The sequence below is a fragment of the Aotus nancymaae genome, unplaced genomic scaffold, assembly GCF_030222135.1.
Source record: "Aotus nancymaae isolate 86718 unplaced genomic scaffold, 86718_ANA_hifiasm-v0.15.2.pri h1tg000079l, whole genome shotgun sequence".
Lineage (NCBI taxonomy): Eukaryota > Metazoa > Chordata > Mammalia > Primates > Aotidae > Aotus > Aotus nancymaae.
The window spans coordinates 9,599,663-9,624,818 of record NW_026988494.1 but is presented as its reverse complement, the minus strand read 5'-3'; the positions used below and the strand labels follow the sequence as shown (position 1 = coordinate 9,624,818).

The 25,156-nt window shown below is 50.6% G+C and overlaps 1 protein-coding gene across 1 annotated transcript; it reads right to left on the bottom strand.

Annotated features, from left to right (window-relative positions):
• Positions 1 to 1,349: 1,349 nt before the first annotated feature.
• DUSP4 (dual specificity phosphatase 4) lies at positions 1,350 to 19,274 on the bottom strand. Its single transcript, XM_012468768.2, has 4 exons — positions 18,484 to 19,274; positions 8,255 to 8,400; positions 6,450 to 6,669; positions 1,350 to 5,575 (listed from the first exon to the last, which is right to left on the bottom strand). Exons 1-4 carry the CDS (start codon positions 18,914 to 18,916, stop codon positions 5,190 to 5,192), a joined length of 1,185 nt encoding a protein of 394 aa, XP_012324191.1. The 5' UTR covers positions 18,917 to 19,274; the 3' UTR covers positions 1,350 to 5,189.
• Positions 19,275 to 25,156: the final 5,882 nt, after the last annotated feature.

The window sequence follows — 25,156 nt, the reverse complement described above, 5'->3', positions numbered from 1 at the left end:
TTGACCAGTGCTTCCACAGTAATGTTAAATCATCATGATACGGTGGGAATGCATGTTCACTAATGCCTTTGGTTTTCTTTTTGGGAAATTCACACCAGTGAAATCTGATACAGGCAATCCAGTCAGTACCAAGGATAACACTGACATGATACAAGCTTTATCAGCTTACTTCTTCAATCTGGCCTTGATACATAGTGCTCATTTTTACGATCCCAGTGGAATAAGAGGTCAGTATGATTTCTTCAGATTCTCTGAGACAGGCTGGACCCCCTCCCCATTGGGGAGGGGTGTTTCAGTAGTGGCCATTCCTTTTGCATTCTTCTGTTACACCCAAGCACAGGATATAATGATGGCTCCTCATGGGGAGAGGTCAATCTTAAACAGCGTTAAGTACAAAGTGATGACACATAACAGAAGCTCAGAAGTACTATCACTCACCATCATTTACTTCTTCCCTGTCTCTCTGCTACAGGAGGATGGCATGGAGAAATCAGGTTTTTAGAGATGAGTATCAGCCTTCTCTCACCTGCCTTGAAGAGTGCCCAGCGGGCAAAAAGTGTTTCATGCCAGGTGCAGTGGCAAGGCTGAGGCAGGAGGATGGCTTGAGCTCAGTTCAAGACCAGCCTGGGCAACATATGGAGATCATGTCTCAAAAAAAAAGGCCAGGTGTGGTGGCTCACACTATAATCCCAGGACTTTGGGAGGCCGAGATGGTTGGATCAATTGAGGTCAGGAGTTCAAGACTAGCCTGGACAACATGGTGACACGCTGTCTCTACTAACAATTAGCCAGGTGGTAGTGTCATGTACCTGTAATCCCAGCTACTCGGGAGGCCGAGGCAGAAGAATTGCTTGGGCCTGGGTGGAGATTGTGGTGAGCTGAGACAGCACAACTGACTCCAGTCTGGGTGACAGAGTGAGACCCTGTTTCAAAAAAAAAATTAACCTGGTGTGATGGTGTGCACCCATAATCCCAGCTACTTGGCAGGCTAGGGCATGATGATCACTGGAGTCCAGGAGTTCAAGGTTGGAATGAGCTACGATTGTGCCACTGCATTCCAGCCTGGGGGACAGAGCCAGACCTTGTCGAAGCAAAGAAGAAAAGAAAAGAGACAGAGAGGAAGAAAAAGAAGGAAAGAAAGAGAAGGAAGGAAGGGAGGGAAGGAGGGAGGGACGAAAAGAGAAAGAGAAAGAAAAAAAGGAAGGAAGGAAAAAGAACAGAAAAGGGCTCTGTCTCCACTGTGCTATTAAGTGGGCAAGGTTATTAATTGACCCAGTGTTTCTTTCCTCCCCTTCCAAGTCAAAACAGCAGAACGGTTTTCAAGGAAAGGTTAAAAACCAAACCGGAAGTGGTTGAAAATGTATTTATTTATTTTTAAATGATCTTTTTCAAGCAATAAATAAAACCAGACATATTGACTTCTAAAAAACAAAACCAAACAAAAATCCCCTGAACTATATACATCCTACAGAAATACAGGCGTATCAAATGTAGAAATGACATCACTCTGAAAGATGGGCTATTTACACAAGTTACAAGAATTGCATTGCTGTCTTTAAGAAGTCTCTTCCTTGAATGACTCGTAAACGCTAAGGGAGAGAGGGTATTGGTGGGGAAGTGGGGTTCAAAGTGAAGACATCCTCCATCTTTATTGAAGGACAAGACAGTCTCAAGGAAAAACATCAACATCCAGGCACTGTATTGAGTCCCTTAACAAGGCTCCACAGATTATCTGGCTTTCGAAAAGCGTGGAAGGGTGCTCCACTGAGGAGCTCCTGAGAGAGACCATCTTGTCCCTCAGCCGGGCTGGGACTGGTGGTGAGACCATGCTGAGCAAGTGGCAAACCCGTGGCTGTGGTTTCCACAGGACAGTCTGGCTCTTTGTGCTGTCATACCCAGCCTCCAACAGCGCCTTCACATCCAGAAAGCATGGCAGTTTCCCAAGCTTGGCTGCACAGGTAAAGTAGCCGGGGAGCTTCAAAACACTAATGCCTGAGTTCCCCCCAACCCCACCACTAGAACTGGCTGAACTGATCTAGGAGAGCCTGAGTATCAGAATTGTAAAAGTTCCCCAGGTAATTCCAACATGGAACCATGGCTTTACTACCACAGGCTTGGTTGGTGGCCAATTCTCAATATCCTGCCTTTTCCTGTCATGTTGAAATCAACCATCCTACCTCCCTCTCTGCATCTTCCCAAGATTTAAAAACTTTTCTATGGCTTCCCAAATTAGAAAACTCTCTGGAATCCAGCTGGAATGAGCAACTGAGCAAACTGGCCTTGGGAGGGAATGACGGGAGCTGGGACCTACCAGTCACCTGCTCACCTCCGCTTCAGCCGAATACTGCTCTGTGGGAAAGCTTGGTCCATTTTCCCCAAGGCTTCTCCACACACATCCCTGGGTCAGACATTCTGGGAGGGAATGGGCAGCATTCCTCACTCTCTACAGAATACCCAATGAGCATTCTGTCTTTCACAGCTGATAGCAAAGTTGACAATCAATGAGGGGCAATGCTTTCCTGTCATTACAGAAATTTCCCATCAGTAGAATCCCTTCACAGGAGGGATGGATGCCTATTGAAAGTCATTGATCTTTTGGACTGACCCTGGGATGGTGTCTTCATCAGAGTGATTGTAAGTCATCCAAAAGACTTCTGATGAAAAAATTTTTTAAAAGTCCTCCTTTCCAATCAAGCCAGTGTCCTATTTTATTTCTAAAAGTTTTGAGACTCGTGCTGTTATCAAGCACAAAGAAAATGGCTTTATAAATAGCTGTTTTGACACTCTGATAGAAGACTAGGGAGGAAAGATGTCGCTGGAGCTAGTCCTGAGTTCCGACTGTCCCCATGGTGGGAATCCAGTCTGGGAAAGCAGGACAGTTTGGCAAATGTGCACTCATTCTATAAAAACTGAATCTGTTCTGCAGGTTACCTTCCCTTCTTGCCTTCTGGCCTGTCTCTCTGCTGCTGGGACCCAGGGCTTTTTTAGCTGCAGAACCCACTGGACTTCCAGGAATCAAGGAAAAGGTGGGAATGTCCAACTGTGTTCTCTAAATGTTTCCATTGTCTGGGAACCTAACCCCTCCACGCTTCAACTGTTATTCCCAGAGGAAGCAGGGAGCCTCTGGCTCTTCTTAAAATAGCCAGTGGGAGCTCTGTCCTCATCCACAGGCAGAGCTTAGTAAAGTCAGGATGAATGATGCCATCATAGGTTCATGGAAGGAAAGGTAACCAACCTGGTCCTGTCTAGGATGCCAGATGAGAAAGAGCATCCCAATGTGATGGTGACATTGAGGCTTGATGTTATTTATGGGTGAGCAAGAATGTTCATTAGATGTAGACTCTCAAAGGGCTAAAAAAAAAAAAAAACAAAAAAAAAACACCATGCTCTCACTTCTAGACAAGTTTGCAATAACCTCTAATCTGGCACTCCATAACAAGACTGTTGCACAATACTACAAACAAAATAGCAGGTAGCTTGTTCCCTAATCCCTCCTCCCCAAACCCTCCCCACAGAAAATGTTTCTCCCTCCAAAGCCAGTCCTTATTTAGAAAGGCCCAAGTAAGGATTCAAAATGGCACCCACGTGCCCATGATGCACGTCACAGGAGCCAGTGGCCAGCCCCCTCAGCAGCCGTCAGCCCCGACCCCATCCTGGCCCTTTGGTTTCCAGTTTGGGAAATTCATACCAATGGAATCTGATATAAGCAATCCACAATCAGTTCACTGATGCTCTCTTGTCCTTCCACACTTTGAGGAGACCTGAAATGTGGTATGCGTTCCCCTCTTTTTATTCAAAATCTTTTAGGTGAATATTTTAGGTGACCCTGGGGTGGTGTCTTCATCATTTTATTCAAAAATATTCACCTAACCAGGAATTTAAAGAACACAAGAATTTGTTGGTATATTTCACTTCAGGTAACCCCCTAAAATTAAAACCTCTAATTTATGCAAAAAAGAAAAGATGGTGCTTCCACTTACAAAAGGATTCATTTCAGGATTATCTCTAGTTGTCTGCATTCCCCAGTGGCTGGCCTTGCCGAATGATTTGCTGTAGGAAAATTTGAACTGCACCCGATTTTCAAGGAGCACCTTTGTTGTGATATGGCATCGAGCACAGACGATAGACAAGTCTTAGGCAGATTTAGGCAAAAAATGCTCCCACCACCAAAGTGATCATTGGAGAGAAAAAAGGTTGTCTTATTGTGGTCTAAAATTGCTTCGGTGGCCTACATGCCCAGGAACCAGCTTCAAAAGCAATTCACGTTGGTCACGGTGACACGTGCCTGCAGCTCCAGCTGCTCGGGAGGCTCAGGTGGGAGGATCTCTCGAGCCCAAGAGTTTGAGACCAGCCTGGGCAACATATTGAGATCCTGTCTCTTTTTTACAAAAATACGATTCAAACCTAATCCTTTCCTTTCTTCCTCCTCCCCCAGACCCTGCCTGCTTCTCACTGGCAACAAACACATGGTCCTGATCATGCTACCTCGCCCACACCTACAACACACCATTGACTTCCTAACTACTCTGACAGCTGCATGCTCTGTGCTCAGCTGTCTGACATCAATATAAATATATTCTAATTCCACTGTCACTAGACTTCTTGTACTTACATAGTCTGAAGAAAGTCTTAATAAATACTTTATTATTAAGCGTCATTATTCACCTGTTGGTGACTGAGAAATGAAAACCACATCCTCGAAGATTTCTTCTAAAAAAAAATTCCTTTAACTACAACGACGACAACAAAGGGACAAGCACACAGAACCAGGCACTTCTGGGAAACTTGTCTTCTCATCCCTTTGCCCTCCCTTCCTCCCGCTTTACTAAAACTGGTTGGGCACGTTTGCTAGGATTTGTGGGTTTCATCACTTCAAGCCTTACTGCTTAAAAAAATGAGGTAAGAAATTTCTATCGGAAAAGTAAAACTGACACATAAACCGAACCAAGGTCTTCCCTGGCTGCTGCGGCAGCCGTTATTGCTCTAAGTTGGAGTGTTCTGTTTGCTTTTAATGTGTATTTGGAGTCCTTATTGCCATTCTGGCTGGCCTCGTGGTGGGCCAAGGAGAAATGATGGGGAAGGAGCTCGGTCGCCTGCTCCCAGCTGCTCAGTCCCGACTTTCTGCCTGCACGCGGCCCGTCCCACCCTTGCTGGGAGCCGGCTCTGGTTCTGGGGCCCCCAGGGCGGCTCTAACAGCTAGGGGAGGTGGTGATGGGGCTGTGCAGGTAGGGCAGGCTGCTGGGGGCCGAGTGCACGCCCACCGAGACCGGAAAGCTGAAGACGAACTGGGAGGTGGGCGTGGCGGGGGTCTTGCCTCGCTCCCGCAGGGGTCCCGAGGGGCTGGCTGCCTCCGCGGCACAGGATGTGGCCAGCACCTGGGACTCGAACTGCAGCAGCTGCCCCATGAAGCTGAAGTTGGGCGAGATGATGCTGCGGCGCTGCTTGACGAACTCGAAGGCCTCCTCCAGCCTCACCCGCTTCTTCATCATCAGGTAGGCCAGGCAGATGGTGGCCGAGCGCGAGATGCCCGCCTGGCAGTGCACCAGCACGCGCCCGCGGCAGTCCTTCACCGCATCTGGGGACAGGGTGCCATAGGTGAGTGCACGTTTCTGCAGACCCCGCCCCGATTAGGGGCACCGGCCAGAACCTGAGGGTGAGGGGGCTCTGGAGGAAGGAATAGACATCCTACACCAAGGACTAGGGAGGAAGAAAACCCACGTGGGAGGGTCTCTAGAATGTCCCCTGTACTGAGGTCTATTTTCCCAATCATTATGCTGGAGTTAGTTAAATCCCATTTTCCGGTTAAGGATTTCCATTTGCAGAAACAAAACAGTGGGGCCCGGGGTGGTGGCTCATGCCTGTAATCTCAGCACTTTGGGAGGCTGAATCGGGCAGATCACTTGAGCTCAGGAGTTCAAGACCAGCCTGGGCAATATGATGAAAACGTCTCTACAAAAAATACAAGAATTAGCCGGGCATGGTGGCGCACCTGTAGTCCCAACTATTCTGGAGGCTGAGGCCGGAGAATAGCTTGAACCTGGGAGGCGGAGGTTGCAGTGAGCTGGGATGGCGCCATTGCACTCCAGCCTGGGCGACAAAGTAAGACTCTGTCTCAAAAATCAATCAATAAATATAAATAAAATAAAAACTGTGACTTAATGCTCCCTGCGTCTTCCTCCTCATTCAAAAAATCTCACCATCTGGGCACCAGAGCCATGCAAGGGGAAGGTGACTGACTCTGCAAGCTAAGCCTGGGTGTAGGTCCCTCTTCCCTCCTCCCGCCCAACCCAACAGCCAATGCGCAAGCCTTCCCAATGAGGAAGAGGGGAAATGGGGACGCTTGGATTCAGTGCCTCCCATGTCCACCTTCAAACCGGGCTTACAGGGGTTCCTTCTCATCCTTCCCACTGACCCTGGGACCGAGGAACCCGAGCGCAGGGCCAACCTACCTATGTACTCTATGGCTTCCATGAACCAGGAGCTGATGTCTGCCTTGTGGTTGTCTTCCACCGGGATGCACTTGTACTGATAGTGTCCTTCAAAGTGGTTTGGGCAGTCGGAGGAGACATTCAGCAGGGCCGTGATGCCCAGGGCATCCAGCATGTCTCTCCGGGCGGCATGGTAGGCACTGCCGAGGTAGAGGAAGGGAAGGATCTCCACAGGACCCCCCTGCAGAGAAAGGGAAATAAAGGCCCCCCAACAACATGAGGGTAAGGTGCTTGGCACAGGGAGTGGACACTTGTCTGTGGAGAGCTTTCCTTTCCAGGCCCCAGGGAGGATGCCTGCTGGGTCTGGCCCTCCCAGGCACCTCCTGTAGCCTCCTGGAGCTCTTGGAGGGGCGATAGGCTTAGGGGGACTTCTCCAGCCTTTGCCCTCTACTTGTGGGCAGAGAGGCCAGGGCAGGTAAAGTCTTGTGGGACCCTCCTGCAGCCCACCTCCCCCATGGCAAAAGAAGCAGCAGGACAATGCGAGCCTTATGGCACCATCTGTGACACTGAGTTGATACCTACTAATCATCAAGCCATTTGCTGTGTGGTTTATGGTTATGCATTCACTGGGCATATCAAAAACAGGTGTGCAGTGGCTCACGCCTGTAATCCCAGCACTTTAGGAGGCTGAGATGGGAGGATCATGTGAGCCAGTTCAGGACCATCATGGGCAACATAGTGAGACCTCGTCTCTATGAAAAATTAACCTGTTATGGTGGTACACACCTGTAATCCCAGCTACCCAGGAGGCTGAGATGGGAGGACCATCTGAACCCATGAGCTTGAAGCCACAGTGAGCTATGATTGCACCACTGGACTCAAGCCTGGGTAACAGAGTGAGACTCTGTCTCTAAAAATAAACAAACAAATAAGCCGATGCCCTCTTGGCCACACAGACAAGAGAAGGGATCTTGGTAAATGAGGCAATGCTGGCTTAAATTCAGCACATGAGATGTGGGGAGCAGAGTCCATCTAACTGAAAGGGCCGGAGGGTTCTTTGTAAAAAACACAGTGGCTCATGCAGATTTTCTCGGAGGGAGGGTGGGTGACCATCTATGTCCATTTGGCTGATACATGGGGCAGCCTGCCTGTCAGGGACCAAGATGCAGTCCATGACCCGCTACTTCAAAGAAGGATGACCTCAGCTTCCCAGAGAGCAGGTCCCCAGGGCTTCAAGTGGCCTCCTCACTTGTCCGCACACCATGCTAGAGGCCAGGTCAGGGAGTTGTGTCTTTAAATTTTTTTTCTTGAGGGGAGGATATTTAGAGAGGGAAGGGGAAGATTACCAAGGAGTAAATGGGCCCTACCTTACATCCCATCCCAATACTCAGGGTTCACCGAATTCTCCCCAAATTGAGGCATAACAGTCAAAAACTTAAAAAAAAAAACTCAGAACCAGAGTCATTGGCTCAAGTCTGTGATCCCAGCACTTTGGGAGGCCAAAGCAGGAGGATCAGTTGAGGCCAGGAGTTCAAGACCAGCCTGGTCAACACAGCAAGACCCCCTCATCTCTACCAAAAAACTTCTTAAATTAGCTAGGCATGGTAGCACGCACCTGTAGTCCCAGCTACCAGGGAGGATCCCTTGAGCTCAGGAGTTCGAGGTTGCAGTGAGCTATAATCACACCACTGCACTCCTGGGTGACAGAGCAAGACTGTCTCAAAAGCAAAGACAAAAAACACCCTCAGAACTCTGAAAAGAAGGCATTGCTTGGCCCCTACACTGCCCCTGATCCCCCACTCCCGAGCGCTGCACCCCAAGTCTACCTGGTCGTGTAGCGGGGTCCCGCAGGAGCTGCAGCCCAGGTCCAAGGGCTCTGTGGCACTGGGGGGAAACGGGGGTGGGATGGCTGCCAGGGCCTTGGTTTTAGAACAGAATTCTGGGTACTCGGAGGAAAACCTCTCATAGCCACCTGTAAAGGAGAAAGAAGCTCGGGTTAATGGGGTCACTAAGCCAGCAGGAAGTCAGAAAGAACTTGACTCTGAGACTCAGGCCAGCTGCTGGGAAGGTGGAGCGGGCGTGCTCAGTATTTGCCACTGGGTGGCGCTGTGGACCTAGCGAATGGCCATGGAGCGGTTTCCAGAGTTGCAGAGGACACACTTGCCAGGACTGCAGCAAGGCTGGAAGAAGTGTTACGGACAAGACCTGGGTTAGAGAGTTATACACATAAAGGAAGATGTGCAGGGAATGTGCAGAAAAGACTCTACAGAGTAGCTCCTCAGGACAATGACAAAATAGAGAAGAAGGGAAGGTCACGCTGGGCTTCCAAGGACACTAAGCACCTGAAGAGACACCTGTCACCCTCGATTCCAGCCCTTCCTCAGGGGAGGTCCTCCAATGTGAGAAAGAAGGAAAAGAAATGACCCTGCCACAAGCTCTTCTGGATGTCAGCAATGGAGCAGATGCCCATTGCACGGCCTCAAGAACAGCTGTTCCATCACCAAGAGGCCAGAACAAGAGGAAACGGGCTTAAATCTAAAGAAATCCCTCATATTACATGCAGGTTTGGCCAAGGGAAGATTTCTCCACTCGAGAGTGGGTAAGCCCTGGAATGTTTGGTTATCTGTGGATCATCTTTCAGAGAAGGGAGATATTTTAAATAAAAAAAGAAGCTGGGCACGGTGTCTCTCGCCTGTAATGCTAGCACTTTGGGAGGCTGAGGCGGGTAGATCACGAAGTCAGGAGTTCAAGATCAGCCTGGTCAAGATGGTGAAACCTTACCTCTACTAAAAATACAAAAGTTAGCTGGGCGTGGTGGTGGGCACCTGTAATCCTAGCTACGCGCGAGACTGAAGCAGGAAAATCGCTTGAATCCCGGGGAAGCAGAGTTTGCAGTGAGCCAAGATCATAAAGTGAGACTCCGTCTCAAAAAAAAAAAAGAAGAAGAAAATAAATGGCCAGCTGGACTGGAATAGAGGGGGTGGAGGTGGGTGGGATACAGCAAGGGCCACAGGGAAGCCCTCCAAAAAGACAACCACTCAAGCCCTATCATCTCTGGTTTTCTTGTGATCTCTGGGATTCCCTTTGTGGCCAACTTCCAATCTACGGTGCTATCCATGTGTGGCCCTGCTTTTATTTTGATTTTGCAGTTTTTGTAGGGCCAGAAATTGATTAGATTGATTCAGCAGGGCCTGTGTGTTAGAGACCCATTCAGCTGACTCCAATGACAAGTTGGCTGATGGTCCCAGATGTCACTGCCTTCGCAGTCTCCATGACAGTGACATAGGACCACTGTGCCCTAGGGCCATTCACAGAAATTTTCCAACGTGCAGACATGTGACGCTTAGTCACTTGCCCCAGATCCCAACCCTAAAGACTGCTTCCTACTGAGAGGAAGGAAACGGTTCTCTACCACATTATAAGGCTTATAGAAACAGGGCATACAATTTTTCCTCTCTGACTGGAGGAAGCTCCTCTATTCCCCTCCTCTCCCTCCCTCAGGATATAAATGGATCTCTCTCTGGTCACAGGCCCTTGTTCCTGCTGAGTCACAGTGACCAGCCTCCCTGGATGGAAAACCTGCTGGCGGGGCTGGTACCGTCAGCCTTGGTCATGCTGGTGGCCTTGGCAGCCACCTCATCACAGAAACACCCCCTCCCTTTCATTAGAAACCCCTTTCCTTGTCCGGCTGCCAGCACTGCTGCCCCAAATGCAGTGATTAGAGGATGCGGGAAGAGGAAGCAAATGTCTGTCTGCAGCTGAAGTCCCTCAGGGGCCTCTGTGATGGGAAACTTCGGTCACTGCTCCGTTTTGGAGGAAGTGGAAGGGAAACCATGTATCAACAGTGGTTGGACACCTGTATCCCAAGCCATTGCTTGTTACTCTATGTACTTCTCTAGGCTTTGCAAAAATTCTGACTAAAGGATCCTTCTGTGTCTGTTACATAATTTGAGCTGTTAAAACACATGTTAAAATGACATGTTAGACCCAAGCGGTGTCTGGCAAAAACTCACCACCTAGACAGACAAGCTATCACCTGCACCCGAAAGCGAATGGTTGGGCAGCCCGGGAGTGCCAGGACAGGCCCCAAGGTCACAGAACAGAGCGGCGCTGGGGGCTGGAGAATCAGGAAGAGCCCAGAGCAGCTGAAAGGATGATGTCCCCAGGGCTGAGGGTATGGGACAGGGCACTGGAGTGAAGTTCTGGAAAGGGCACAGGCTCTGCCATCAGGTTGCACCCCACCCCAAGCATTTATCAGCCTAGGCTCCCTGAACCTCTCCAAGCCTCCTCCTCATCTGTAAGAGGTGATGAAAGTCTCCTGCACAGGGGCCTTTGAGGATTGGTTCCAACAGCCAGGCTCTGTGCCTGGCATCAGGGAGACAGATCATGAAGTTTTCCCTTCTTGGTACCTACAAGGAGGGGTGCCCTTGGGTGCCCTCAGCAGAGATCCTCAAAGGCCAAAGAGGAACCAGGGGACAGGGTAATGCTGGTAAGTGTAAGGTACTAGGCATTTGATAGCCTGCTCTCCCAGAAACCCATCTCACGGTTTCTGGAGACCTCCAGATTTCCTAGAGAAGACAGAGGAAGGGCTCCACTTCCCTCCCAGGCACAGCCATCACTGCCACTCAGCAGAATCCTTGCCAGGGACCTGGAGCCAGCCACTGGCCACGGAGTGGTGTGGGAGGCAGGGAGGGCCCAAGTGACCCACTAGATGGGGAACAGGCTAGATCTTGGCTGAGGGGTGCCATTGGTCATTTCCCCCAGGCTGATCACAACTGTCTGAAAAAGGTACCATGAAAAGGCAGCAGAAAAATGATTACGGAAAAGTCAGTTACCTCTGCGGAAGTTTTAAAGCACAAGCAAAAAGAAACAAGGTGAAGAAGCAAATTCACTCAAGGGGCAGGAGCACTGGAAGGTTCTCGTCCCTGACAGTGGTTGCCAGCTTTTGGGGGTCTGTGTCTGGTTGTCACAAGATGCCACACTAAAGGGAGTTCCTTCTGGTGGGCCCCGGGCTGCACTCAGGCCGGCACCCATGGGTGAAAACGATATGCTCTGAGCTGGTGGAGCCTGGAGGATGCAGTGAAGGTGAAGCGGGAGGATGCCTCCAAGTTAGCATTTCTTCATCCATGGAAGAAGCTGCTCACGTCCACCCCGCACAGGGCCACGCCCCAGTAAGTCATCTCTGGGTGTAAATCTATGCCACCTCTGCCTTCCACCCCTTCCCGGGGTGCCCTTCACTAGGGGCACTGCCTGCAGGTTTCATCAAGTGAAGACAGACTTTTCATGCAAAAACAGAACAGATCCAAATAGGGCACTGCTGATATTTCACCAAACCCTGCTTCTATCCATCTGTTTCCTAATCCAGGTGATCATGGAGTCACGACCCATATTTTTTTTTCATGGAATACAATAGAATAAATTAGGAGGACGCATTGCACTTAAAGAGGATTTCATTTCATGGAACTTTTTTTTTCAGGTGTGCATGTATCCCTCCCCTGGGTCACGATATAAATTGAAATGTGTTTCTTACTGTGGGCGGAGTCAAAAAGGATTATTCTAAGGCTACTTCCACTCAGTCCCTGCTACCCATCCCAAATCCATGCAAATACCGTAGTCACAGCTCTTTCAAGAGCTAGATTTAGGTCACAAAGTTTCATCCCAAAAAATCGTGAAAGGGAAAGCTTATTCTCATTGTCTACAAAGGGGCTGGGCTCCATCCCATGCCCCAGCTCGGGTGCAGGAGAAGTGGAGAAGATCCACGTGCAAGCCCAACTCGCATTGTGGAATTTGGACAAATATATTCCCTTCTTAACGCTGGTTTTTCCCACTCTCAATTCTCAAAATGTAAGAATTTCTAATTATAATGATCTTTAAGTTCCAGTATCCTGTGATTCTAAATATCCAGGATCTACTTATTTGCGGGTCAGTTTTGCCAGCTCTGAAGCAGCAGGGGCCTAAAATCTGCATTTTTATCTTCTGAATAATTTTATTATCAAATGTGCCATTCCAAATGAATGAATTTGGACTGTTTTTCCTATGCCCTTTGAATATATGTAATGAATGTATTGAATGTGCTGTGTCCTACTGAATATAATTCCATAACAGGTTTCTTACTCATTTCAACCTGTTTTTCCCATGTCCGTATTTAAAAATACATTTTCTATTCATCTTTTTTTTTTTTTTTTTTTTTTGATATGGACTCTCACTCTCTGTTGCCCAGGCTGGAGTGCAGTGGTTGTGATCTCAGCTCAGTGCAACCTTCCACCTCCCAGGTTCAAGTGTTTCTCCTGCTTCAGCCTTCTGAGTAGCTGGGATTACAGGTGCACACCACCATGCTCAGCTAATTTTTTTTTTTTTTTTTTTTTTTTGTAGTTTTAGTAGAGACGGGGTTTCACCATGGTGGTCAGGCTGATTTTGAACTCCTGACTTCATGATCAGCCTGCCTCGGGCTTCCAAAGTGCTGGGATTACAGGCATGAACCACCACACCCAGCTTATATTTTCTATTCTTAAATCTCTCATTTTATCACCCTTATTTTACAATTTGAAAGTCTGGAAGAAAAAAAAGGAATATGATTTCATTCAACCTACTTCAAGAATAACTCCATCTACAGTTCAACTCTGCCATGCCTTCTTCTTCTCACACCCTCATACAGAGAGGCAATTTTCAAAGTTTAGTGGAAATGAGGAGCCTCATCAGAAGCTCTCCACTGCACTGACGCCTTGCAGGAGCAGGAGATAATTAATGTATGTAAAAGTACTTTACAAAGGGCAGATTGATGTAGCGCTGAGAATATCACCATAATAGAACTGTTAATGGGATCGTGGCAGGGAAAACTGTCCTTTGGTGGTGACTATGATCCTGGATCTTCCCCGCCCCCCCTCCCACACACACACACACACACACACACAGACAGGGTCTCTCACTCTGTTTCCCAGGCTGCAGTCCAGTGTCGCGATCATGGCTCACTGTAGCCTTGACTTCCCTGGACTCAAGCAATCTCCTTGCTTCAGCCTCCTGAGTAGCTGAAACTACAGGCACATGCCACCTCGCCTGGCTAATTTTTGTATTTTTTGTAGAGACCAACTTTCACCATGTTGCCCTGGCCTCAAGGGATCTGCATGCCTCTGTCTCTCTGCAGCAGAAAAATGATTACAGAAAAGTCAGTTCCTCTAGTGGAGTTTTAAAGAACAAGCAAGAAGGAACAAGGTGAAGAAGGAAATTTGCTCAAGGGGCAGGAGCACTGGAAGGTTCTTGTACCTGACAGCGGTCGCCAGCTTTTGGGGGTCTGTGGCTGGTTGTCACAAGATGCCACTCTAGGATTGCAGGCATGAGCCACCATGCCCGATCTTGGTCATGGATCTTAATGTGGCTGCCACTTTTTCCCTATTATGCCCCCAGCACTCAGAATAGCACCTGATACTAGGCAGGGCTCATGACCTTGCTCTTGCCAGAAAGTCATGCTCCTGCAAGAAGGCCTTTGGGAACTCTATGTGAGTGCTGACTTAGTAAGCCCCTATGTAAATGCTGACGTGTATTTAAAATCTAAGTAAGTGAACTTCTCACCTTGGGACTCTGAACACAGAAACACCTGGACCTTCCTGCCAGTTGACACCTAATGCCATGCTGAGGACTCGAACTGGTTTGCAGTCTCTCCCAGTCTTCCTGGGCGATCTGCTATGTTCAGCAAACTGACTTCCGTTGGAGTGAACTTTTCTTCCCGTCATGCTTCCTCTTTGTTTGCCGTGAACTGCCTCCCAGTAAGGAAATAGGCTATCAGGTTTCAGATGCTCTGATTTTTTTTAAAAGGAATTTCTTGGCTCCGTATAGTGGCCATCCTTCCTCTCTCCCTCGTTTTTCTGAGCAGCCCAGTTTTGTGGGTGCAGTCCACCTCTCCTAGAAGCACCCAGGATAATCAGCCCAAGGAAGTTGTGATAATCTTAAGGGTCAAGTTTCGCTCTCAATTTACACCTACATCTGTCCTTAGTTACTTTTGTTAGTTGGAGACATCCAATGTAAATGATGCCTAAAGTAGTGAGTTTGCTTCATTGTAATTATTTAACAAATTACAATGGGGTTAAAAATTACCTGTAAGGCCTAGCACTTACACTCCCAATCCTTGGCTGTCATGGACATTGTATTACATTTGCAAGCAGAAAAGCTACCGTATTTGCAAGCAAAAGGGTATTCTATTTGCAAGCAGAAAAGCTAGTCATTTTCCCTTTAGGTAGAAAATGTATGCAACATTGACATCCCCCAGAGCTGTGCTGTTTGATGCCATTGCTCTCCTGGAGAACTGAAGACAGAAATGGCAATGGTGGGGCTAGTGAGAAAAAAACCGAAACAGTCACCAGAGATGCCAGAGCTGTGAATTGTGCCTCTTTTCTCCCGCATTCATCATTGGCCTTAGTGACTGTTTTCTACAGAAAGGGTAACATCGGAGGCTGTAGGGTCAGGACCTGGGCTAGCGGATGCTATCGGGTACTACAGGGTGTGCGGAAGGAGAAACTGTAATATCTAGATGATCTTCCCCATTTCTCGAACAGCTCCAGGGCAGCTTTTCAGTAAGAACTATCTAAGGCTGAGGAAAATTTTAGGTAAGTGGAAAGGAAGGTAATGTTTTTATGCCTGAAATCCTTTTTCATAACAGACTATTTTGTTATTTGGGGATATTAAAGGCAAAGAATAGGGTAAGAAAAAGCTCTTTTTGTCTTTCTCTAATGACCAGGGGAGTCTCAAACTCTAATCCAAGGATTTGCAAATGAGAGAGAAAGGGATTTCAAAAACCCAAAAAACTAAAATTTCCAAACTGACCCTAAAAATGCCTTACAGGATTTAAATTAAATGAGCTTTTAAAAAAAACTACCCCAGTGGAAATTCTTTACCAGCAAAGACAGAAAACACTGGGATTTTCATTACTGCTCTTAGCAAAACTCGGGTAATCTTAGGAAACGTAAAGGCTAGGCAGTTCTTTCTTGATACTCACTCAGTGAAGTTTACCTCCCTCACCTGCATGGAATAGCCAACTCACTGTGGTAGAAGGAACTCTTCAACATGGCAGAAATAGAAAAACTGAATTTTAAAATGCAATTAATTAGGAGAGTTAGATAGCTTTGGCTGGGAAGGCTACTACCACTTCTGAAAATATTCTCTTGTTTTTACTGCTTCCTCTAACCCCTCCAAGAATGGCAGACATCAACCAGCAGGCCTTCCACTGGCTTCCTGACCTGCCCACTTTTACAGACACGCACAGGCACACATGAAATGAGACACACGTTAATTCCCTCGCTAGAAAATAAAATGAACAGCTCCAGTAGGAAACCAACTCTCAACGATTCAAGCATTTACCAGAGACAATCGAAGGGGCTTTTTCTTCCTTTGCTTCTCAAAATTTCCCTTTAGGTCTTTACCCTGGAGAGCCCTCCCAGGAAACCACATTTGCTCCACTGCACTGGTTTCCAGGCTAGGAAGGGAGGTGTATCTGGAGGCCTGGGAGACACCTTGATTTCCTTCCCCAGTCCCTTCCTGCCGGGCTGTGGGAGCAGATACTGACTTTTTCCTTGTGCCCTCTCTAGGGATGCCTTTCCATTAGAGGGCAAAGAGGAGGAAGAGGAACTGGGTTAAAGATGGCCTCTGCTTAACACATATGTCAAGATCAGCTAAGCTAAACCCAATAGGGCCCAGTTAACCTCAAGGATGTTCACTACCGCTACAGAGCAAGCTGGAAGATTCCCCCATCTCTCAATTTTAGGTGCCTGCTTCCAAGAGCAGGGTCCCTTTGCTTGTGAAGCAGAAGCTGAATTTCTGGCTACAGGGGGCAGGGGAGGAAGAGACTGAAGCTAAATCTGCGGCCCAGGCCTGCACACCTCCCTCTGCAAGGATGTCCACTTCGAGATGCAGAAGATGATCCTCCCTGCCCGCATCGGGGCAGAAGACAAGAGGCAGTGAAGGCTCCAGGAGGAAACAGCCCTTAAAATACTTCTCTTCCGAAGGCCAGGCACAGGGGCTGTCATTTTACCAAGAGGTCTGTCCTTCCCAGTCACTAGCCTCGCCCAGAATCTCCAGGACTCTCGAATAGGGCTGGCTGGGTGAAACGGAGGAGGTTGGGGAGGGGAAACTCAACGGGATTCACGAGGGACAGGGAGATGCCGCGCGCCCTGGGGATAAACCTGAAAAACTGATCCCTTTCTCCCCGGGAGCAGGGCCTAAGTGGCTGCACCCCCGGAAGCCCAAGGGCCGAGGTCCCCGAGCTGCCACTCTAGGGCGGTCCCCTGCGGATTTCTTCCAGGAAGGAAAGCAAAACACAACAAAACAAACCCAGACTCCACGTGGGGCTGGAGCCTAGCCCCAGCCCTGCTGTGTTCTCGAGGGTCCCGGGCTCGGAGGCCAGCAAAGGAAGGTGTGCCCGCGCTCTCTATCGGGGGGAGTCGAAGGCAAAGCCGTTCGGGGAACATCCCGGCCAGCCCCAGTCACTCGAGGGGACTTGGGTCCCAGAGGAATTGCCCTCATCTCTGCCACCAGCGCCGACAAGCTCAAACAATGGCGCGGACGCCCACCCTGGTGGCCGAAGCAGGACCTGGCCCCGCTCAGCGGCCAGGCTTTCCGGGACAAGCCCTTCCTGGCACTTTCTCCTGGAGCGCTTTGGGGAGAAGGGAGGGGGACTGGGCTCAAGTGGTGGGGCAAAAGACGGCTCTCGCGGAAAAAGAAAGAAAAATAGGCAAAATCGCCTTAGCAGTTCAACCAAAGGTCAACAGCAGCGTTTCCCCGGCAGCTGACAGGTCAAATGGGCAGGAAACAACTGCGGAGAACAAAGCCCCCCGCTGTTCAGCAGGGGCGAACCCGACTCTTCAGCACTGAGCAGTTTTGTTGTGCTTTTTGGAGGGGAGAGATTTCCGCCCCCCTTCAGCTCCCTTCCTCCCCAGTGGACAGGTCGGGAGAGGAGCGGAAAGAAAAGGAAAGGAAAGGACGGAGGGGGCGGGGGCGCCTGCGGGGGGAGGTGCGGCTCTTTGATTGAGGGGGGAGTCTGAACCGCCTCCCGGGCTCGGAATCGCAGACCCGACCCGCGCGAAACAATGCGTGGAATGCGGCGGCGGGAGGCGGGGGGCGCAGCGCGGCAGGGGGCGCCCGGGCCCGCTCCCCAGCCCGACAGCCGCGGACACACCTGGCCCTGTAGGTGCGGCGGGCGCCCAGTACCTCCAGGAACTCGGACAGCACGCGATTTTTTCGGGATATCCGACTACCAAATGTGACAAGACAGCCAGGTCGCCAAGTTTCGCCAGGGCTCGCTTAAATCCGGCACGCGCCGCCATCAGATAGTCGCAAATCCGGGCTGAACAAAAGGTGGTCATTCTGCGCTGCCCAGATTTGCAGGAGCTAGAGGACCGATTCCGCCCGGCGTCCCCCAGATATACAGTCCTGCAGCCTCCCGCTCCCAGAGCCTGGATCTAGCCCGGGACGGAGATTGGCCACCTTCCAAGCGGAGCTCGGAGTTGGGCAGCGGGAAAGCAGATACAGATCGCTCTACACAGTGTGTGCAACCCAATCTCCCTTTCTGCATTTGCCAGGGTCTTGTTTTCAGTGAAACTGGCAGGGCTGATTGTACCTCGGCGCCCACCCGTCTTCACCCTTTTCCCTACCTCTCGGATTTTCCGGGTCGGGCTTAGTGCAGGGCCCCGGCATGCCAAACCGATTGGCCTATGTTGTCCCCACGCGCCCCGTGGTACTTGAGAACACTTCCCGGGACTCGAGATGGGCGGCGCAGAAGAGTCGCTTCACCCTCGAGGCCAGGACCTTTAGTGTCAATAAACGGGGCTTCGCTATGATAGTGCGGAATTGCAGGTGACCGGGGGAACCCGCCCGCACTGTCCCTGAGGACTTGAAGCTCGCACTTGCATAGAAACCTTGCAAGCCCGTACACACCAACACGCACAAAGGGGCGCGCGGGGATCCCCGCAACCACGAATCACGCAGGGGACTCCTTTCCGTGCCAATAAGGCGCAGGCCGCCAAGACCTCATCCATCTCCCCTCCAGCTCGCGCCAGGAGCCCGCGTTTACCTTTGAGCAGGCAGATGTCGGTGCGCTCGGCGTTGCGGCGCAGAGCCTGCACCACCAGCGACACGGTGCTGTCCTCGCGGAGGCTCTCGGCGCGCGGGCTGCGTTCGTCGTAGACGATGACCGCTGAGTAGAGGCCGGAGCGCAAGCGAGCGCGCACCTCCTCCTCCGCGGGCAGGATCTGCTCCAGGCTCACAGAACCCTTAGCTCGCCGCCGCACGATGGTGTTGCAGCGCACATTGACCGAGCCTCGGATGTAGCCCGCGCTGTGCGCCAGGAACGGTCTGCAGTCCAGCAGCAGGCACTTGCTACCGCTCGGCAGCCCCAGGGCGCCGTGGCTGCCGCTGCCGCCCGCGCCGCCGCCGTTCTCGTCCCGGTTCATCAGCCTTTTGAGCACACTGCAGTCCATCTCCCGCAGCTCCTCCATCGTCACCATGGTCGCCGGGAACCGAGGCGGCTGGGCGTTCGAGGAAGAGAAAAGCACCCGGGCCGCCTAGGCTGCAGGAAGGGGCGGGCGCGGGCTACGATGGGACGCCCGCAGAAGTGGCCGCAAATGTGGTCCCCAGGCGCTCCCGCGGGCGAGTCTTTTCTCTCGGTCCCCTTCCTCCCGCAGCCTCGCGCTCACATAGCAGTCAGAGCGGCCTCGGGCGCTCAGCCGGACAGCGCGCGGCGCGGAGGGGGAGGTGGCGCTGGAAAGGAGTGTGTTTACGGGAGAGGACCGTGGACTCTCTTCGGCCGCGGCCTCTTGTGTATTTTTGCCGGTCACTCTGCTCCTGTCGCCACGGGCGCCGGCGCTGCCGCTCCCCACGCTTCCCCGGCGGTCCGCGCACTGCCCCAGCCAGAGTTTCCTCCTCGGCTTAGAGATTTATTAATGCTCCTCCGCGCTCCCGGGGGAGGGGGCGCTCGGTACTACCCCGCCAGGCCCCGCCCCGTTCCATTCCGGGCCCCGCGCCCTCCCCCGCCCCCTGCGCTGACTCCCTGCTCCCTCCGGGCCCCTCCTCCCGCCCCCTCCCTGGAGCTTGAATGGAGCGCGGCCGCTCGCTCCTGGTCACGGGAACTCGACGTCACAAAGAGCGGAGTAAACAGGGCGCCGGGTGCTCGCCGTCAGGCCCATTCATAAAACCGAGACCGAGAGGAAGAGGGAGGCGGCCTCCGACCCGCCGCTATCGGCAGGCAGCGCCGGGACTTTGTGAATGGAGCGCGCGGCGCCTTTCGCTGTCCGCTGGCAGGCCCGGCCTCCGCTGCGCCTTCAGCCCGATACCCGCACCTGTGCCGCCGCTCGGCTGGTGGCGCCAAGGGAAATAGCCAGCCGAGGAGGCCGGGGCTCGGGTTTGAGCTTTCATCCGTTTGCACCTTCCCGCTTCCCTGCGTGACAGCCCCGCAGTCTCTCCCGGGAACCCAAGGAGAGGGGACTGGAGCGCCGCTGCCCACCCGGCAGGGCCTGCACCTCCTAGCCCCAGACTCCCTGTGCGCTTTCGGCCCGGCCAGTCCTTTCTGAAAATGCGATTCTTGAGACGTTAGCATATGCATTAGCGTGATCGATTTTCATCTAAAGTCATTAAATCAGTTTTATAGCTTCCCCAGGAACGTGGGCAACCCCCTGCTTGGAAGATGAAAGAGAAGGTCCTCCCGCCCGAAGCCCAGGATCGGAGTGAGGTGTGGGGTTTGTGGCTTTACGACCCACAGGGAGGCGTTAATTGCCGGAATGGTGTTCCGAGGGAGGAGAGCAGGCTGCACTCCTGTCTGCGCCTCCTAAAAGATGTTTATTTAACCCTGGTCGGGGGAAAAATAAGGTTTTCGGGTTTGGGGAACGTCTTCACCCTATCTGGCATAGTTGTGAATTATCCTTTCAGGAAATGACAGGGTCCACATTTGGTGTGGAGCTGGGCTCTGGAAAATGTACCCGCGAAGAATGACCTTTTAAAAGAACTTCAGTAGCTCTGGGCCCGATTCAGGTTTCCGGGCGTCCCTTTTTCCAGGTCACGTGGCAGCCCTCCCCATCCCCATTTCTCTTTTGCATTTAATTTCCCAGAGGCGGCTTTCGGCTGGGGGTTTGTGCACGCACACGGTGGGGACCGTGCAGAAGCCAAAAATCATTCCGCCCGACATCTTGCCAAGTCTTGTTAGTGAGAATTAATCACAGAGCAAGGAAGTTACAGGATTCGCTCGCAGTCTCGGAGGCTGCGGAGTAGCGTATTCCATTCCAGGGCACGCGTGGAAGCCCGACCCAGGCGGCAAGGGCCGCGGAACCCGCCGGGTCTCTCCCGCCCCAGCTCGCCCTCCCCCCACGCCTTTGTTCCGGGCGAAGTGGCTCTTCCGTGCTCTCACCTCCGGTCCCCGGGGCCATCCCTGCACTACCCTACCGGAGCTTGGCGGAGCCTCCTCTTCCGAGACCTTCGACCCGCCTCGCCCCCCACTGCGCCCTAAATGCCCCGACCCCCGGGCCCTCCTCGAATGGGCTGTAAGGGGCACAGCTTGGGCAAGGTGATCTTTCCTTTTGCTTCGGGCTCCAAAATGGCTCACTATGGCACTGCAAGGATCCTCTGTCTTTTTAAAATTTAGTATTTTATTCATTATGGAGTTTTTGCAGCTTTTTTTTTTAAAGAGGCATTGCATCAAGATATTTCTTCTGATGACTGACTTTTCGGAGCCCTTATCAAATTTTGCGCTCGAGGCTTGTGCTCAACCTAGTGCAGGCCCTAGAAGGGGCCACAACTGTGGACTGACTGACCGAGGCTGCCAGGTGGCGGGACCTCGCGCCGGGCACTCGGGGTGGGAGATCAGTGGTCAAATGCGCACCGCGCGGCCTCCCTGTGGGGAGGGCAAAAGGGGTCTGAGTCCGGTTTCCCATTCTGCTGAAGTGACTGTGGGGCTCTGTCTAATAACTCGCTTTCGATAAGGAGCAAGGAGCCCCCGGTGCCCCAACAGTCAGAGGCTGATTTCGCTTTCCCGGGTTGCTCTCCAGCAGCTCAGAAATCGCCGCCTGCCAGGCCCGAGGCCGGAGCTCTCCCGGCGCAAGGAAACACCGATTCCTTTACAAAGGCTTTGCCAAGGCATTTCTGGAAAAAGCCTCTCAGGAGGTAGGTCCGGGCCAATTTCACGCGTGTCACAGGAGCTGGGGAGACGTCCCTGGGCCTCACGGGTCGCGCTCTGGGCCAGCCTTTGTCTCCCCTGCGCTGGGGTCGCCTCCCCCACCGGACCCGCGCCTGGAGCTCACGTGGCCCGTAAATAACAGTCAAATCCGGGAGGAGGAAAATGCCCATGGAACAAAGAGGCTTGCTTTCTGCACCTGACAGTAATCCATGGTGGAGAAGCCCTAAATCGCAGGCGATTCACACGGCAAGGGGTGTGGGAGGGCGCGTGTGTGTGTGTGTGTGTCCACGTGTGCGTGTCCGCGCCTGCGCGGCTGTTCCCTGGAGGGGAGCCACAGCTTGGGACTTAATGCATTTAAGCCGAGAGCCACTTTAATTGCGAAAGCTAAGGACTGATTTTTTAAAAAGACGAATTTTTAAAATCCCCTCCCGCACCACATTGCCAACTCAGGAATTAGCCTTTAGTTGTGTGAATTTCAGCAAAGGAGATTTAAATTACCATGTTGTACTTACCGGGATACTGTCTAAACACTCTAGATAGATATAATTTTAATTGTATGTTTGTGAGCCATTTGATTCACAGTCAAATGAGTACAATGTGAGGTGAGGGCTACTCCATGCCGGCTGTAGAAATGATGATAAAACCTGTCTTCCCCAGCCTGGCCAATGTGGTGAAACCTCGTCTGTACTAAAAATACAAAAAAATTAGCCAGGTATCGTGGCAGGCTCCTGTGATCCCAGCTACTCAGGAGGCTGAGGCAGGAGAATCGCTTGAACCCGGCAGGCGGAGGTTGCAGTGAGTCAATATCACGCCACTGCACTCCAGCCTGGGCAACAGAGGGGGATTCCGTCTCAGAAAAAACAATAACAACAACAACAACAACAACAACAAAACAAACAAAAAAAACCCAACCTGTCTCCGATTTGTCTGCAGCCTGTGGGTGAAATATAACCAGTTCAAACAGGAACCTTGTGAAACAGCTTGTCAATAAGCAGATCTTGGAGAAAACAAAGGCATTTGAGAGCAAGACATGGAATGTCATTTCAAAGTTAATTTAATTAACTATGGCATATTTGCAGGAATTGGGATGGGATTGCCCAAGGTGGGGTCTTTTATTTATATTCAGCAGTAAACCTCGGGGTGAAAAAACTGTTAGAAATTCACTGTGACAAGTAAATCCAGCTTCTCTTTCATCAGACAGTCCTTAGACCGACCTTATTAGTCACTGTCAGGCTCCAGCAAAACCCCTGCTCTTAAGAACATTTCTTTCCAATTAGGAAGTTGTATGATCTGGGAATCCAAAGCCCAGAGTAGAATCCCCAGAGAGAGGTACAGCTTCTATTCTGGTTTTGATGCCAACTTCTGACTCACTGCCCTGTCCCAAAGTGCCTGAATAAAACTTGCCTGAAAAATCATTAATGAATTAATTAAGGTGGCAATGGAAAGAAAAGTCCTGTGGCTCTTCCTTTCCTGAGCAAAGAGGGAGCCTTGCTATTACACGGAACAGGAGCAGGAATAATCTATTTTGCAGAGATCTGTTGGTTAGGTTTCTTAGAAAACTGATTCGGGAACTCACCCCCTGGTAGTGGGAAGGCTCAAAAGAACTGGGAGACCCTCTCCTGCTCCTGAAAGCAGAGGCTTGTGGTCTACACAGTGTGTTTCCTAAGCAACATTTAGAAATGGAATTGAGAAATGTCTGTCCTTCCCTACCTACCTCTGCCCATCAAGTCAGGACTGAAAGTGAAGGAAAGCCTTCAACATTCAAACAACCTAATCAGAAACGCTCAAAGGCACAGCCTGAGGATTTTCTTTTTCTTTTTCTTTTTTTTTTTTTTCGGTCCTGACTTTGTCACAGATCTTCATTTGTTTTCTCTGCTTGATGCTCTAGCACTTATTAATGATTTAAAAGGCTAACTTTCAGCCAGGCAAGGTGGCTCACACCTGTAATCCCAGAACTTTGGAAGGCCAAGGCAGGCGGAGCACCTGAGGTCAGGAGTTCAAGACCAGCCCGGCCAACATGATGAAACCCTATCTCTAGTGAAAATACAAAATTAGCTGGTGTGGTGGCAGGCTTAGCCATGTGCACCTGTAATCCTAGCAACTTTGGAGGCTGAGGCAGGAGAATCACTTGAACCTGGGAGGCAGAGGTTGCAGAGAGCTGAGATTGCACCACTGCACTCCAGAGGGGTGACAGAGCAAAACTCCATTCTAAATAAATAAATAAAAATAAATTAAATAAAAGGCTGTTTCTAACCGAGGGTCTCTGCAGAAAGGTTTTAATGCATTGCTTCATTTACTGTTTTATCTTAAAACTATGCAATCTAGGCTATGCCACCATCTAGCTCGGAGGCCTTGGGCAAGGCAGTCTCCTTTGGCCTCACTTTCTTTGCCTGCGAAATGAAGAGTTTTGGCAGGATGGTTTCTCAGGTCTGGTCTATTTCCAACCCTGCATGATTCTGAGCAGAAGAAGCCTTGTCAGCTCTAAGTCCAAGTTTCACTGGTTTCTCATCTCACCCTCTGAAGAGCCGACCACACTATAATGGCATAGGTAAAGGACGGTCTTTAGCTCCTCCTTGTCCCTGCTTTAGAATATAAACTCATGGAGAGCAGAGTTCATAGTTTTTATTTATTTGTTTAGTCAAGTGCTAATGTCCCAAGCATTTTGATAAACGTCTTCAAAATTTCAGAAACAGTTTTTGGAAAGAAGCCCTTCTTCAAACAGGATAAAAATGAACTTGGAGACTGGGCATGGTGGCTCACGCCTGTAATCCCCCAGCACTTTGGGAGGCTGGTGGATCTCTTGAGGTCAGGAGTTTGAGACCAGCCTGGCCAACATGGTAAAACCCCATCTCTATTAAAAACACGAAAATTAGCCAGGCATGGTGGTGGGTGCCTGTAGTCCCAGCTACTAGGGAGGCTGAGGCAAAAGAATCTCTTGACTCTGAGAGGCAGAGGTTGCAGTGAGTCAAGATCGGGTCACTGCATTCCTGCCTGGACAACAGAGCGAGAGAGCAAGACTCCATCAAAACAAAACAAAACAAAACCAACAACAAAACCTTGGTCCTTGGTCTTCTGGTGTCACTCTAGCTGTCCAGATTCTCTTACTCATTCAACAAACATGCTAAACTTGGGAAGGGGTACGAGGAGGACAAATTTGCCCAAAACACTGACTCTGTTTTCAAAAAGCTGACAGCCTCATTGGTCTAGTCAGGGTATGATTGCCACTGTACATTGCCATAGAGCAGGATCTAACAAATGTCATTAGAGAACAAGCAGCATCCCAGGAAGATTCAGAAGAGAAAGGGATAGAACCGCGTTGTGGGGTTAGGGAAATGGAGGAAAAGGCCATCACGAATAAAGTTCATTTCATCTACTTAAATGTTATCCTTGAGTGTCCTTGGCTTCTCTTGCAGGTTCTTTTTTTTTTTTTAACTGTTATCTCACCTCTGACATTCATTCTGCCCTTGTGCCTTGTATTCTTTTCCTTTCATTTGCTAGCATCTCTCTTCCCCAGTGGGTTTGCCTGCTAAAAATAGATGAGCAATTGGTCTGAAACTACAAGGGAGCTAAGATGATGCAAAAG

Bases quoted from the DNA above. Each gene is read 5' to 3' on its own strand.
- DUSP4 (XM_012468768.2), bottom strand. From the start codon at position 18,916: ATGGTGACGATGGAGGAGCTGCGGGAGATGGACTGCAGTGTGCTCAAA. The intron at 8,401-18,483 runs GTAAACGCGGGC...TCTCCTTTACAG, and splicing joins CGACATCTGCCTGCTCAAAG to GTGGCTATGAGAGGTTTTCC. The intron at 6,670-8,254 runs GTAGACTTGGGG...CTTTCTCTGCAG, and splicing joins GGACCCCGCTACACGACCAG to GGGGGTCCTGTGGAGATCCT.